General features: G+C 41.9%; 1 protein-coding gene across 1 annotated transcript in view; it reads right to left on the minus strand.

Annotated features, from left to right (window-relative positions):
• Window positions 1-532: 532 nt before the first annotated feature.
• The window catches only part of LOC133420916 (interferon-induced very large GTPase 1-like), a 46,365-nt gene continuing 30,531 nt past the window's right edge, over window positions 533-16,366 (minus strand). Inside the window, exon 5 of the mRNA XM_061710799.1 lies at window positions 533-5,290. Coding sequence (XP_061566783.1) covers window positions 615-5,290 — 4,676 coding nt within the window. The 3' untranslated portion in view covers window positions 533-614. The remainder of the gene's footprint in view (window positions 5,291-16,366) is intronic.

The following is a 16,366-nucleotide window of genomic DNA, read 5'->3' on the forward strand; positions in this document are numbered from 1 at the left end:
AACACAGAAAAAGATGAAGAGAAAGCATATGCAATTATGCCAAAAAGTAAGTACAGTCATGATCGTAATGCTTTACATTCTGGAATGAGAAATCAGAAAAGCATTCAACTTATTTTATAATGTGAGATTTGTTTTAAAACAAACATTTCATTTCAGTGATTTCAGATGTAACTGAGTAAATATCATGTCTACTTTTAAAACCTCTGCTGCTCCCAAATGATCAAAAAGAAGAATAAACTCAATCACATGACAATGTTTTTAACAAAAAAAGTAAAAATAAAACTTGTCATTCAAGATTTACAAACTAAAGAAAATCTTTACTTTGATTTAGTGAATATTAATTTGTAAGAAATAATTTAATGACAAGAAATAGTTGCGAAAAAAAAGTAAATCAGATGACTTTTTATTGTAGTAAGCAAATGCAGATAAAAGAAAACCACATCCATCAGTTTTCTCATATCACCATTTCTAAACCTTTTTGATTTCCGATCTATATGTTTTACCAAACTTGAAGTTGCTAATAAAGAAACATTAAGAACATTAAAAAGACACAGCATCAAGAGTGGAAGGTTCACTTTCACCATCAAAGAGAGTGAGGTTGAATATGATCAGTCTCAGCTGACGTTAAATGATTTTTTTAGGCTTGTTTCTGCCTGTTGTTTTGTAATGTTCTTCCAAGATCCAGGAATGTCAGCTGGCTTTGCATTATATGCTTTAGCAAACTTCTCATTGTACTTGTTCATCACATATTTCCAGAAGTCTGATGCCTCAAGACTCCCATCAGGAGGAATGTGCCAGTCTGGGAAAATATCCCTGTAAGACTTGAAAGGATGATCTTTCATGTTGGTGGCCCCGCAGCGAAATCTGGTGTCACTGATCACAAGAGATGTGCAAATGTCAGTTACAAGTTTTTCTGAACTGACACACCTGTAGCTACCCAGACCTTCTGGTCGATGCAGGGAAGCAAAGTGATCTTCATGTTTGTCTCCTCCTGCTTCACAGGGAACTTTACAGAACGGACACTGTTTCCCACAACCAACCACTCTGGTGAAAAGCTCAGTCTGAGGATTCACACGGATGTGTTCTAGTTTTCTCTCAAAGGTTGTGTCTTTAAACTTCTTCTTAAGAGTTTCTTCCATCTTCTCCACAGACTCAGTTAACCAACCAGCAAACTGCTCCTGGTCAGCATTGTTCAGGATCATGAAGCATGAAGCATGAGCATCCTGGGAAATGACCAGTTTATCACCGAGTTCTTTGCAGATGTGTTCAACAAATGTCTTCAGGTCAGCACTCTTCTCTGATTTGGCCTTTTTCATGGCGTCTTTTATATTTTGGATGCTCGACTTGAGATGTTCTTCCTCATACCCAGATGTTTTAGAAGCATCTGAGAAGTGCTTCTTTATTTGTTTAAGTATCCATGTTTTTACATAATCCTCATAATTGCAAATGCAGCTCAGATAGCTTTTGAAGTCTTCCTTTGACAGCAAATCCAGCAGAACTAAACCCTGGAAGGAGGTTCGTGTGCTGAACGCTTTACTTCTCATCATTTCGTCGGTGATATTCGGACCCAGAGAACGGTAGACAAAGTCTTCAACAGCAGGTTTCAGACATTGTTCTGTGAACTCTTCAGCCTTCTTCTGGCACTGGTCTCGTTTGTGGAAAACATCTTTGAAATCAGCACAGAACCTTTCCTTGTTTTTATCCAGAAGGAACTTGGGGTTATTTGCTTGTATGAAGTCTTCTTGCATTCTCTGAAAGTTTCTGGCTGCAACTGCACAGATGTGCTGCTTTAGAGGAACTTCAAACTCAATGTCTGTGTCAACATCAGCATTGTTCAGCATTTCATCAATGATGCGAAGGATCTCCTGGATGTAAGTATTGTGGTAGTTGGTTTTTCTTTTCTTTTTTTCTGTTACAGAGTCTTGGCAAACAGCTATGACGTTATCAGCCACTTTTTGTCTGGCTTTTACAAGATCTTGAAGATTAAACCAACCCCTGAATGTGTTCTTTAGTGTTTCAACCAATCCTTCAGGTTTGTATTTGAAAGCTGCCAATCCACATTTTTCAAGGCTTTTTTCACTCAGCAGTTCACAAGCATGACTCCCTTTCTTTTTAACATTTTCTCTCAGATAGTGGCTCACGTCTGTGAAGACATCTCTGCGTTTTAGTCCAGAGAAAGACATCTTCCTCAGTGTTTCACTCCACATCCTATCAAACTCTTTTTCTAACTCTGCGTCTGTCATTTGGACATTTCTCTTTCGACACTGACTAATTAATTCACCTACTGCTTTTTCTATTTCTTTTGTATGATTCTCCTTTATTCTGTCAACTTCTTTCAGTGCCTGTTTGATATCAGCTGCTGCTGTGAGCTGATTTACGACAGAATTTTCCAATTCTCGACGAAGGTTTTTTGCGCTGTTTTTAAATTCCTCTTTGTATCCTGCAACCAGATACACATGTCCATCTGTCTGCTTGAAGTATTCCTCCAGATTGTCAAGGAGTTTCTTCTCCCATTTAGACAGCTCTGTGGTCGCTTCACATTTTAAACGATTGAGGAATTCTTCCATATCAGATATTTGAGACTTGGCTGCAACTGTACCAAAGTTGGAGATCTTTGTTTCTGCGTTGGAAACCCAACTGTACATTGCTTTCTTGAATTCCCAATCCCACTTGTTGAACTCTGTGCAGAGCTTCATGTATGCGTCAGCTACAAGGCTGTTTCTGAAGCTGAAGATGAAGTTTTCATGCTTCACAGCGTTCCACAGACTGGTCATCCACTCTTTAAACTCCAATACATCATTAGCAGATGATACACCCTCTCCTAGTTGTTGGATGATGTTCTTTTTGAGCTCGTATAAAGTCTCGCTGTACCCCACATTGACTGGTGCCATTGGTGGGTTTCCATTCCAGAGTCCAGGAACGTAGCAGTTTCCAGTGTCTGGACTGTACTCCATCACATCAGTGAAGCTTTTGTTCTCCTCTCTCGTTTCCATTTTGGCTGCTGCTTGGGTCATCTCATTTAACTGCTCCAGGAGCAGTTTCCTGTCTCGTAGGTTCTTCTCATTAGCAGAAACATCAGAAACGTTTTGATGCACAAACTGACATTTTGGTCTTTTGCCCACCTCCTTCATCCGGAGGAAAGCATGAACCACTATTTGCAGAATGTCCTTCATTTCAGTTGAATTCTCCATTGCAATATTGATAATGGTGATATCACTCAGCCCCACCACAAGCGTCGCAAGCTCATTGTCATGCTCATAGCTGTTGTCCAGCTGAGCAAGTTCTGGTGACTTTAAGCCTTCGGTGTCAATGATCACCATGAAGTCAGAGCCAAATTCTCTTTTGATGTCTTCATTGAGTCTGATGAGCAGCATGAAGGCACCCCGAGTACATCGACCACTGCTGACGGCAAACTGCACTCCAAACATGGTGTTCAGGAGAGTGGACTTTCCAGTGCTCTGAACTCCAAGAACTGTAACTACCCGTATTTTGTTCTTTGGAGACACCAAGTGATTGAGCTGAGTGAGAACGTCACTCACCCATCTCAGCGGTATGTTGGATGCATCTCCATCAACAAGTTCAAGAGGAAATCCATCAAGCAACAACTGTGCACAGAGTTTGGGCAGATGTTGAAATTGTTGACGTGATGAGTGTGTTTCTGGAAGTGAGAAGGAAGCTTCATAGATCTGACCCATTTCACGGAAGAAATGTTCAATCCCCAGAGAGCTGTTGGAAAGTTGCCGGTCAATTTCTTTCACCTCATCCTTGTTTGCAGAATCTTTGCACTTTTCTTTGTACATCTCTCTCAGTGCGGAGAGTTTTAAACGAGATACGTTATCAAGGTTCAATCGCATCCATTTCAGGAAATAACACCTTTCTATTCCTGGTCTAGATATTGCATGGATGAAGCATGTCATTGCTGTTGACATATCACGAGAGTTCTGCTTTTTCCGGAGTTCCTCCCTCTGCTGCTCAAGGTCACTTTTGTACATTTCTATGTTCTCAGATCCAACTTTTTTTAGTCGAAATTGCTCTTTTTCTAAGTGAGTCAGATCCTTCCATATTTGTCCTTGCAAAGGAAGTTGTTGTTCTTTATACTGAAGGAGATCATGAATTTCTTCAGTGATGGCATCTGCGTTTTCCTTTCCAGCCTGACACTCTGGAGAGTCTTCATCAACCAGGATTCCCAGTTCATGAGCAATGTCAGCCATATTTGCTATTGGCATCTTCATCTGTGGATCTTCAACTACATCACTCACCTTTTTCCTCAAACATTGGATAAAATCTGCATCATTTTTCTGTTTTGTCTTAATAATAATGTTGTTTTTAGTCAAATCCAATGAAGTTGCTACGTTTACTAGTGTTTCTAAGCTGAATTTCTTGCTCTCACTGTTTCCCACCAAGAAGATCTGAGCCTTCTGGTCTTGGGTTGTGAGGATTTTGCACTCAGAGTCCAAATGGTCAAAAAACACGAAGACTGCTGCAGATGTCTGACACAGAAAGAAGTATTGTTTTTTAAATGTAGCAATGTCCCCGTGAAGATTAGCAACAGCCACTGGTTGATTGAAATGATCAATGTTTGTGTTCCCACCGGGAAGGTACCAGGTTATTTCTGCCAGTCCGTTGGATATTCTTTTTGGACTGTCACCACCCTCCATGTTGTGGTGAACAAAGGTGTCGTGGTACTGCTGAGAATTGCTGAGAAGCTTGTTGAGAATCTCTGACTTTGACAAGGAGCAGTCACCCAGTCTCACAAAAGAGATCATTGGAACTTGAGAATCAACTATTCTCTCTTCAATAAAACCCTTGGATTGTGAAAGAGCTGGAGGTCTGTACTTCTTGACAATGTCTCTCATGGCCCACAACATGAGTGTACACGGTTCTGCATCACAGTTGGGAAGCAGCAGAGGCACAGAGAACTGACACATCGACATTTTTAGTGCCATTTCTTGTTGTACAAAAGCATCTGAACACAGAAAGAGAGCAGTGATTATGTCGAGAGGGTTAAGTGTGTCACCTGTGTTTGGACTGTCAAGTAGATCACGCAAATCTAACTTCCCTGATGAATCATCACAGTTCAACTCACTAACTGATGCACATTTCATATTCCTCGCTGTCACATTAACCATCATCAGTTTCTTTAGAAAATACCATGGGAGATCTGATTTACTCTTGACAGGAACATCAGTGATGGTCTTCTCATCAATCTCCAGGATCTTGCTGAGTGTTAGCTTCTCTCTGTAGTACGGCATCAACCCCAAATCCTCCAAATGGCTTTCCAGTTCTGTTTCTGTGGAGAAACGGAAAATGATAATAATTGCACTTCCTTCTAAAAGCTGCTGCAGACAGAAAAATGTTTGTGTTTAAAATAAAGTGATGAAAATTACCAATGGAAATTACTGTGTCAATTGAATCCCCCCCCACACCTTTTATCAAAACAATGAAAAAAAGCCTTAACAACAAACACAAAATCAGGTGGAGGGGCATTCTGATGTGAAATAGTATTATAAGATATCACCTTAAGGCAGGGCAAGTTTATTTGTCTAGCAGTAAAGGAAAAAAGAGTTTAGAAGCAGAAATTAAAACACAAAGACATATGTTAAAAAGAACTTAACAAGTGAGATGCAAGAATTAAAGGTTGCAGTGCATTATTTTGGATTACTGAAATGAAACAGTAAAAAAGGTTTTCAACTTTGACTTAAAGCATCTAAGAGTTCCACAGCCCTGATAGTCGGGGGCCCCGGGGCAAAATAAGGACAGTTTGGTTCAGATTCTCGCAAATTCGCCAAATTTGGCACAGATGTTGTCCATACCATACTTAATCATTTTAAGATGGGTGCCAAGATTGGCGCCCCATGGTGCTGCCATATTTCGCAATCCAATATGGCTGCCACCCCCAAAAAACGGAAAGGCCTAGAATCATAAATGATACCACTTTTTATGTGTTTTCTGGATCGTAGAATCTGATTCTGGTGTTATTTCAATGATTTGAGGTCAAGATTACCCCTCAAGGTCAAGGTTACTCATCAAAGTTAGTATATAAAGGTAATATCGGGGTAAAATCCAGTATTTTTGGGTCGCCATGCCAGCTTCTACCCCCAAAAGTTTTTTTTTTTCTTCTCATTATAAGCTATACTCAAAAGTCAAAACAATCAGATTATGTCATCTCAATGATATTAGGTCAAGTTTACCCCTCAAGATTACTACAGCTTCTGCCAAACAAGCTACCGTTGTGGTGTTGGATATGGCAGCAGTCATCCACATGGTGCGCCCCACAACAGCAAAGACATTCTGTGTGTCTTGCTCAACATTATTCCATTCCTGGAGGCCCAAATGACAACTAGTACCCAACGCATTGATGCTGTATGGGACAACTACCCAGAGGAAAATAACCTAAAATATCTGACACAGAAACGACGTGGAAATGGTTCACGGACAAAAGTAGGTGATGGTAGCACTCCAATCCCTAAGCATGAATGGAACAGTGGCTTCCTAAAAAACGAGGACAACAAAAAGGAGCTCTTCTCATACATCAGCACACAGATCTCAAAGAATGACCTGCGTGGAAAGCTCCTTCTGACTACCCGCTTTGAGACTGTGCTCTCCAACATGCCTTGTGATGTCACAAAACTTCAGAAGTGCAACCATTCTGAGGCAGACACCAGGATCCTCCTGCATCTGGCACATGCAGCAGAGCAGGATCATACAACAGCCTATGTTCGCATCGTAGACAGCGATGTTGTCATTTTGGCAATCCGGTTTTTCGAGACCCTTGGCCTAACAGAGCTCTGGGTGGGTTTTGGTACTGGTTGAAAATATCGTGACATACCAGTCCATACCATCTACTCTGATCTCGGTCCATCAAAGTCCTTGGCACTACCCCTCTTCCACAGCTTAACAGGATGTGACACAACTTCCCAGTTTCTTGGATGTGGCAAGAAGACAGCTTGGGCAGCCTGGAGAAGCATACCAGACCTCACCAACACACTAGTTGCTCTCACACACACCCCTGACCTCTTCAGTCTTGAGTCTGTGCATATGCAGAACATTGAGCGTTTCGTCGTCCTCATGTACAGCAAGGGGTGTGGTGCAGCTGGTGTCAATGAGGCCAGACATCGCCTCTTCACCACTGGAAGTAGATCACTGGAAAACCTCCCACCTACCCAAGCTGCATTGTTCCAGCATGTCAAGCGAGCGCTACTGCAGGCAAGTTTCTACTGGAATCAGGCAACCTCGGTCCAGCAGGAAATTCCTGACTTCAGTGAGTGGGGCTGGCACAAAGATGGCACTGGCACATGGCAACCACTGTGGACCACTCTTAATGATGCATCAGCAGCATGTGACCTTCTTGTACGCTGTGGCTGCCTCAAGGGATGCATGGGAAGGTGCAAATGCAATCGTATCGGTGTCCGATGCACAATCCTCTGCAAATGCGAAGGTGGGTGCCTTAATAACGAAGATGACAGCCATTAACTCCCCGCTTTGCAAGGAATGGAGACACAATAAAGAATGTGAATGACATTTTGAAGTTTTACGGAATAACTATTTTGATTACATTGTCCCCTACTGTCAGTTGTCTAGTTAAAGTTGAAGTTGTAGTTGTGGACTTGTGGAGAAGAAAGAAAGAAAAAAAAGGCTGTGTCCCTAAACACATTTTGTTTGTCTTTTTCTGTTGGCACATATACATTTTAATTGAAAATTGTTTGTTATTCGTTTATTGTTTATAATAAACAATCTACTGTTTTGAGTTGTGAAACATTGATACATACATACAAGTATAGCTTATAAGGAAAAAAAAAATGTTTTGGGCGTAGCATCTAGCATGGCACACCAGAAATACTGGATTTTACCCCTATATTACCTTTATATACCAACTTTGATGAGTAAAATTGACCTTGAGCGGTAATCTTGACCTCAAATCATTGAAATAACACCAGAATCAGATTCTACGATCCAGAAAACACATAAAAAGTGGTATCATTTATGATTCTAGGCCTTTCTGTTTTTTGGGGGGTGGCAGCCATATTGGATTGCGCAATATGGCAGCACCATGGGGCGCCAATCTTGGCACCCATCTTAAAATGATTAAGTATGGTATGGACAACATCTGTGCCAAATTTGGCGAATTTGCGAGAATCTGAACCAAAATATCCCCGGGGCCCCAGACTATGATGCATTCCGGCAATTTGTTCTTCAAGTGAGGAGCATAAAAAATGAAAACTGCCTCACTGTGTTTGGTTCTCACTCAGAACAGAAACTAGGCATGACCCTGACAACCTAAGGGTTCTGGTTGGTTCATAATGGACCAGAAGATCAGAGATGTAGAACTGGAGGTATATGGTTCAGAGTTCTGAACTAACTGTAGCTGTTTGATGGATTTTTTTGGGAGTCCCGTGAGAACAGCGTTACAGTAGTCCAGTCTATTGAAAATAAAAGCATAGACATGTCTTTGTAAGTCCTGCTGAAACATCAGTCCTTTAATCCTTGATATGTTCTTTATGTGATAATAGGCTGACTTCAATGCTGACTCATCACTCCCAGATTTCTGGCTTGGTTATTGTTTGTTTTTTTTTTTTTTTACCTTGTCCGCACACATATTAATGGTTGATACCATGCCGGTAAAAGCCTGAGGTATACATATGTGTGTGTAAGTATATGTATACATGCGTGTGTATGTACATGTCTGTGTATATGTATACATGCGTGTGTATGTACATGTCTGTGTGGCTATTTGTGTGTGTACGTATATGTTTGTGTGGCTGTGTATATGTGTGTGTGGCTATGTGTGTGTATATGGATATGACATACATACATATATATGTGTATGTGTGCTTGAGAGAGTTATGTGTATGAATGTGTGTGTGTGTGTGTGTGTGTGTGTGTGTGTGTGTGTGTGTGTGTGTGTGTGTGTGTGTGTGTGTGTGTGTGTGTGTGTGTGTGTGTGTGTGTGTGTGTGTGTGTGTGTAATAAACCTATCAAAGCTCCACCTGAAGTGTATCTATAGTGGGGGAGAGGGGGGAGCAACCTCGCCACCCGCGAGACCAGGGGCCGACGAGGAAGAACCTGGAACCCAGGCCACCAGAAACCCCACAGAGGGGAGAAGAAGGCGGGAGGCAACCCACCGCCAGCGAGTGATGTGGGGCCCCCCTCCCGACCCTGGTGTTGAGTGTATGTGATTAATGCCATAAAAACAGGGAGGTGGAGGGCAAGGTATCAATTTGACACCGACCCCCACTTCCCGAACTAAGTGTCCTTGTCAAATGTATTTATTAAGTGTTGAATGTGCAGTGTCTACAGTGTTGTTAAAACCGTGAGGCGGCGAGTACCAGACCACGTGGGACAATGCCCCCCACGACCCGGACCCCCCGCCCCTCCGCCTATGTGCGTATGAATCGTGTAGGGGGGGAAGGAGGGGGAGCAGAGGCCGAAGCCAGGAGGCAGGACCAGCAGAGCCGGCCCTGGAAGGACGCCCACGCTCCCCCACCGGCCATCCGGTTGACGGGGGCCGGCCCTCCGAGCCGGGCCAGGGCCCCACCGTACCTCCACGGCGCCCCCGGAGCCCCCAGACGGAGGGGGAAATGGTCCAATATCCCCCCATTCATACGGACAACATATGACATAGACACCTGGTTATTATTTTTTAGCTTTACTGCTTAAAACTGAGTGCTACCATCTAGGCCAGGGGTCGGCAACCCGCGGCCGCACGCGGCTCTTTAGCGCCGCACCCTAGTGGCTCCTGGAGCTTTTAAAAAAATGTTTGGTTGATATTTTTTTTCCTTTTTTTCTTCTTTTTTCTTTTTTTTCTTTTTTTTTTTCTTTTCTTTATTCTTCTTTTTTCCTTTTTTACCTCTTCCTTTTTCCTTTCCTTTTTAATCTCAACATTTTGACTTTTTTCTTGACATTTCGACTTTTTCCTTGAAGTGCATAATAAAAAAAAAATCTTCCACTTCTAAAACATTATTTCTATTTTTCTCCTGCCTGGCCCTTATACTCTTCCATAGATTCGCGTAACAAAAAGAGTCATGTGGAAAGACATTAGCAGCTACATTTGCAGCCGAGGAACCAGTTCTAACTAATATAGAAACATGCAGCATGTGCTGCCTTCATTATAAGGCTGATACAAGACTTTTCATTTTTTGCGGCTCCAGACATATTTGTTTTTTGTGTTTTTGGTCCAATACGGCTCTTTCAACATTTTGGGTTGCCGCCCCCTGATCTAGGCAGATGTGGCTTCACTTGTTGGCCTGCAAGTCAAAAAAGTAAGTCACAAGAGCGTCAGTTTTAAGGCAAGCGGTGACATATTTCCAACCCTGGTGTAGTTTGTTTTTCATGCCGACGGATATGTTGACGCCTTAGACCACACCAAAATAATATAAAATAACAAATGTGCTTACTATATTCATTATGCTTTGGGTCTGACGGGATCGAGTCTTCTAACTCAGCAATGACATTGAGCAACACAATGGAAACTGATTATTGGTCCAAACTATAACAAAAGGAAGTCAGAGTTCTAGCCACAGGCAGGCAAACTTAACCAAGGACTGCGTTGATTCTCAGAGGAAGCATGCTGATCCAACTCATTGTTCAGTTGTGCTGGGGTGAGAAAAGGAGATCTACCACCAGGCCTGGTACCTGCAAGCCATCCACCACCAGGCCCGGCAGCAAGTCAGGCTGCCAGCTACCACCAGCACTAGTCCTATGCTAGTACCAGCCTAGGCTACCAGCAGTATCTAAGTCAGACTACTAGCTGCGTTAATCCAGCTGGGGAACAATGGCAGCAGGCCAGTCAGGTGTAGTAGTTGCTCGGTTTCTTTACACACTGATTTTGAAAATTGCACAACCAGTAAATGTTAATGCACTTCAACAATCTCGCAATAATTGCTTGACTGTGATTGATAACGGTAATAATCCAGTTGTTTATTGGACTTATCAGTACAACCGAACAAGCATGATCCACAATGTATTTGGGTATGGGGAGTACACCCTGGCTGCAGCGATGAGGCTGTGATCATAACCATCTGTCTGTTTCTGTCTGGGGATATTCACCAGTGTCCTGGTCCAAATGCAGCAACAAATGAAACCATCTTCACCGACAGTTTCACATGTAACTCTACTTCCTCTCAGAGGCAGTCCAGAGGGGTTGATGTTCTACTAGATGCACCAACGTTCGGGCACAAGATGTCACCAATGGAGTTACTATCAGCAAACAAATCATCACTGCAGAATTTCTGTGTAATTCTACACAATGACAATGACTGTAACACTTTGTGTACACATGTGTTCAACAAAAACACGTAGGCTATGAGGTAAACAAAGCAATTCCAAAGAGCCGTGAGTGGAAAGTTTTCCAAACTGTAAGCAACTCGAAAATTGTTTGGGATCCAAAAGCAAAACCAAAGGGTATATTAGGTGGACACCTAAATATATACGAAGCTTAAAACCAAAGAATGATCAGATAAATAGATCAGATAGATTTTCTATTTTTATCAGAAACTTGGCTTAATGATAATTCTCCATTTGCTGATGTTCAAATTCAAGGGTATAATATATACAGAAGGGATCAAACTGATACTAAAGGGGGCAGTGTTTTAATTTTTGCAAGAGACATCATTCGTTGCAATGAGACTGATATGATTTAAAAATATGTGGGCCTGAACATGATCCTGTCACCCCAGATGTATTTCACACTGATAGTCATTTATCGGTAGGGGTGTAACGATACACTCATCTCACGATACGGTATGATACACGATATTGAGGTCACGATAACAATACGATACGATATTATAGCACACTGCTGAAACAGAAATCTGGACAGAAATATGACCTTATTTGTTTGGATCCCGGCACGGACGATTATTCGGACGATGATTCGTCTGGTTCGGTGTCGAGCCGACTTAGAAGCAGCCGCCGCGTTAGAAAGGAAGGTGGGGCACATTCCATGTACCCTCTCGTAATGACCACGGGACAAAATAGACAGTACAAACCGTTCCAGTTCGGCGATTTGCAGGCTTTAGTTGATAAAATTACCTCCCATTCATGAGGGTGGTGGATTGTGGTTGAGCAAATTTAATCAGTATACACAGGGGCAAACCTTGGCTTTGGGAGACCTGAGGGCCGCACTGAGTAGGGCGGTGACGCCGGGGGATCTAAGGGACATAGAAATTACCGCAGGCACTGTAACAAAACAGGATGATATCCTGTTGGCATTACACCTTAACACACTTTCAGGTGTCTTAAGAGTCAAATACCCTCTCCCCAACACCATGGCTATGCCGAAAGTGACTTGGGATGGGAAACAAAACCCTAGACAATTTTTAAGTAAGGCTAAAGATATGTGGGTCCAGCAGACGGGACATCATCCGGGGCAAGCAGGGACCCAGGAAGGGTGGTTTAGGGCAGCCATTTTGGCTGGCATACCCCAAGAAGTTAGGACAGTTATGGAAGACAACCCCGGCCTGCCAGGGTGCAATTCTCAGAAGTGGGAGAACCATATAGTACGTTTATGTTTATGTTTATTGAAGGATCCCCATTAGAGACACATGACTGAGCCTCTAGTCTTCCTGGGGTCCTGAATAAAACAAATACAATACAAATGTACAGCTAAAAATACAATTTAAAATAAAAACAGAAAATAAAAAATAAAAAATAAAATAAAATACAAAAAACACAGATACAAAGAACAAATTCACATTGTAAATCAAAAGAACAGATTTACAAATCACAGTTATGTACTTGGCAAATTGGCTAGGTATATCTTGATATTCTTTTTGAAAGTAATTTTGCTATGTATTGTAGAAAATATATTTTTGGGCAGTGCATTCCAGAGGGTTATTGACCTAGATATACCAGTATGTTTCAGACAGTTTGATTTAGGTGTTGTTTGTATTCTTATGTTACCAGAAGCTGCTCCCCTGGTGTTGTAACCATGTTCAGAAGTCATTTCTAACTGGTGAGCCAAGCTATACGGCTTGCCAGTGGAAATAATGTTCCGCAGTAGCATTATAAGACTCACTGCTAATTTCTTTTCAACCATTAGCCATGCCAGATGTTCATGCATATAACTAATACTTGTCATGTATGAACAGCCTAATGCCAGACGAGCCGCTTTATTCTGCGCAATCTGCAACTTTTTCAAATCAGATTGTGTAGCTGATGACCAGATAACAGGGCAGTATTCTAAATGAGACAAAACCAAAGAATGAATAACAGATTTCATTATCGAGGGAGTGATGAAAGCAGAACACTTCCTAGTCATACCAATTCCTCTTCCCATTTTGACGACAATATTATTTATATGTTTGGACCAAGATAGAGAGCTATCTATAGTTACTCCCAGAAGTTTTATAGTGTTCACCTGTTCTATTTGTGTGGTGCCAATTGACAGTTTTAACTGAGGACTCTTACCTAACATGTGTCTAGATCCAAGCACAATGGCCTTTGTCTTAGAAATATTTAACACCAGCTTGTTGCTCTCAATCCATTTGTAAATGTCTGCTAAAGCCATATTTAAGGTGTCAGTTACAGCTTGCTCAGATGTGTCCGCGCTATATAATGTTGTGTCATCGGCATACATAATTGTATTAACATTATTTATACCCAATGGTAAATCGTTTGTGAAAATAGAGTATAACAAAGGCCCTAGGCAGCTACCTTGTGGAACTCCACAGTTAATGGGGTTCCATTTTGAATAGCTGCCATTAAAGAAGACACTCTGTTTCCTCCCTGAGAGATAATGAATAAACCAAGATAATGCATTGGAGGTGAAACCATAACACTGTAACTTATCTACAAGCAAGGTGTGATCAATTACATCAAAAGCAGCACTAAAATCCAGCATAACAGCACCTACTAATTTCCTATTATCCATAGAAGATAACCAATCGTCATTCATTTGTAAAAGTGCAGTGCTTGTGGAATGACCTTCCCTGTAAGCATGCTGGAAGGGTGAGAGTAAATCATTATTGGAAAAGTAGTCCATGACCTGTTTGAATACAATTTTTTCTATTATTTTGCTTAGCAACGGTAAAATACTGATAGGACGGCTGTTTGGACCAGTAAATGTTTTATTCTTGTCTTTTGGAAGTGGGATGATTTTAGCATCCTTCCATACTGTTGGATGTACCCCTCTATTTAAACACTGATTGAATATATGACATATAGGAGTAGCTACAGAATGTACCACAAGTTTCAATATTCTACTGTCTAAGTTGTCTGTACCAGAACAAGTGGAATCTGCTTGTGCATGATTAATTTCAGAACCGTTTCCCTATCAATCTGATTAAAGCTAAAGAGACAGTTTTTGTCTTTCATAATGTCTTTCTTTATAAGTGTATGTGATAGTGAACCATCGCTACTTTGTTGACCTTCTCTTAATTTATCAACTTTATTTTTTAAAAAATCATTAAAATGATTTGCAATATCATATGGTTTTGTCATGAACTTCCCCCCAGATTGTATGAATGAAATTGAAGTATTTGATTTTCTGCCCATTATTTCATTCAGTGTTGACCATAGTTTTTTCCCATCATTTTTTGTTTCATTAATCCTATGTTTATAATACTCTTTCTTTTTCTTTGTATTTAACCTTGTTACTTTGTTCCTTAATTGACAGTAGATTTGTCTGTCTGATTTCAAACCCAGTTTGTTTGCTGTTTTCTTTGCATTATCCCTCAATGTCATTAAATCAAAGATCTCTTTATCCAGCCATGGAGCACCTTTCATCCTTACAGTAAATTTTCTAAATGGTGCATGTCTATCTACTATTTCCATGAGCAGATTCATAAATACATTAAGTGCTATTTCAGGGTTGTTCTCATTGCACACTGTAGACCAGTCCACTTGTTCAACCTCACCGACAAACACTTCCTTATTGAAGTGTTTGTAGGATCTCTTGTTGATAATTTGATTACCTCCTTTTAGGATTTTAGTAGTCCTAGACAGTGCAACCAAATTGTGATCGCTAAATCCTACCGCTATTGAAACTGCTTTAGAACAACGTTCTGGAAAGTTTGTAAATATGAGGTCCAAACATGGAGAAGAAGTACTGCCATGCTTATTAGTGAAAATCCGAGTTGGTTGAGATACCATTTGTGTCATATTGCATGCTTGAGCCATAGATAACAGCTTAACTTTCATATTACACTTATCAGAATGCCAATTAATATTCATGTCTCCTAAAAAGTATACTTCTCTGTTTCCATCTGAGGCTTTATCCACCATACTGCATACATCTGACAGATAATTAATGTCAGCATCGGGGGGTCTATAACAGCATCCTACAAGAAATGGTTTAGTGTGTGGTAGATGTACCAGAACCCATACTGCCTCAACACTGCCATCTATGGTTAGATCATCCATGGGTTCAGCAGGGATATGACTTTGAATATATATTGCCACACCACCACCATATCTATTTCTGTCTCTTCTGAATATATTGTAGCCCTGTATTGACACCTCTGCATTATCAAATGAGGGTTCAAGATGGGTTTCTGATACAGTGAAAAATATGGATATTATGCTGACTAGCCAGGCGCTGGACCTCATGAGCTTTATTTCTAAGACTACATACATTTAGATGAGCCATTAATAGGCCTTTACATCACCTGACTAGAGCACAGGAGGCTGGGGAGAAGCATAAAAAAAAAAAGAGGTGGAAGAATTACAGAACCAGCTTTTAAGAATGTAGGTGGGGGAGGCCCGGCGCAAGGTCAATGAGGCTAAAGCCAAACCAAAGGCGTTGATAGTGTCACAGGCACCACACACCCCCAAATCGTGTTCCCCACCACCTTGGGCACAACAACCCCCACACTACCATTCCGCACACAGAGGGAGAGGGATGGGGGACCGGGGTCCCAGGGGTGGACGAGGGGGGCCCGGGGGTGGACGAGGGGGTCCCATACAAAGACCGGTCGTAGCCAGTAACCAGTGCTCTTTCTGCCTGGAGAGAGGCCACTGGTACCGTGAGTGCCCCCTGAAGGCCCAGAGGGGGAGAGGCAGAGGTCAGGGTCCCCCTAGAGGGCAAGGAGGATATTGTGCGCCAGGCCCCAACCGAACCAACCAGATGCCACTGGCATGGAACGAGTGGGAGGGCCAGGAGGGGCAGGAGTGACACGCCCCACAGAGAGACCAGGGTGTGGGAACCACGGTAGATCCCATGCTGATCATGGAGGTGGACGGCGACCAACAACGGTTCCTGGTGGACACGAGAGCCACCTGTTCCACAATGAAGGTGGTTCCGAAATCTCATCTGTCCAGCCGTACATTGACGGTGACTGGCTTCTCTGGGGATAAACAGACTCTACCATTCACACGCCCCCTCAGGACGAGGGTGGGACTACAAACTCTGAAATATTCATTTCTCGTA

Source organism: Cololabis saira, chromosome 20 (genome assembly GCF_033807715.1).
Source record: "Cololabis saira isolate AMF1-May2022 chromosome 20, fColSai1.1, whole genome shotgun sequence".
Classification (NCBI taxonomy): Eukaryota; Metazoa; Chordata; class Actinopteri; order Beloniformes; family Belonidae; genus Cololabis; species Cololabis saira.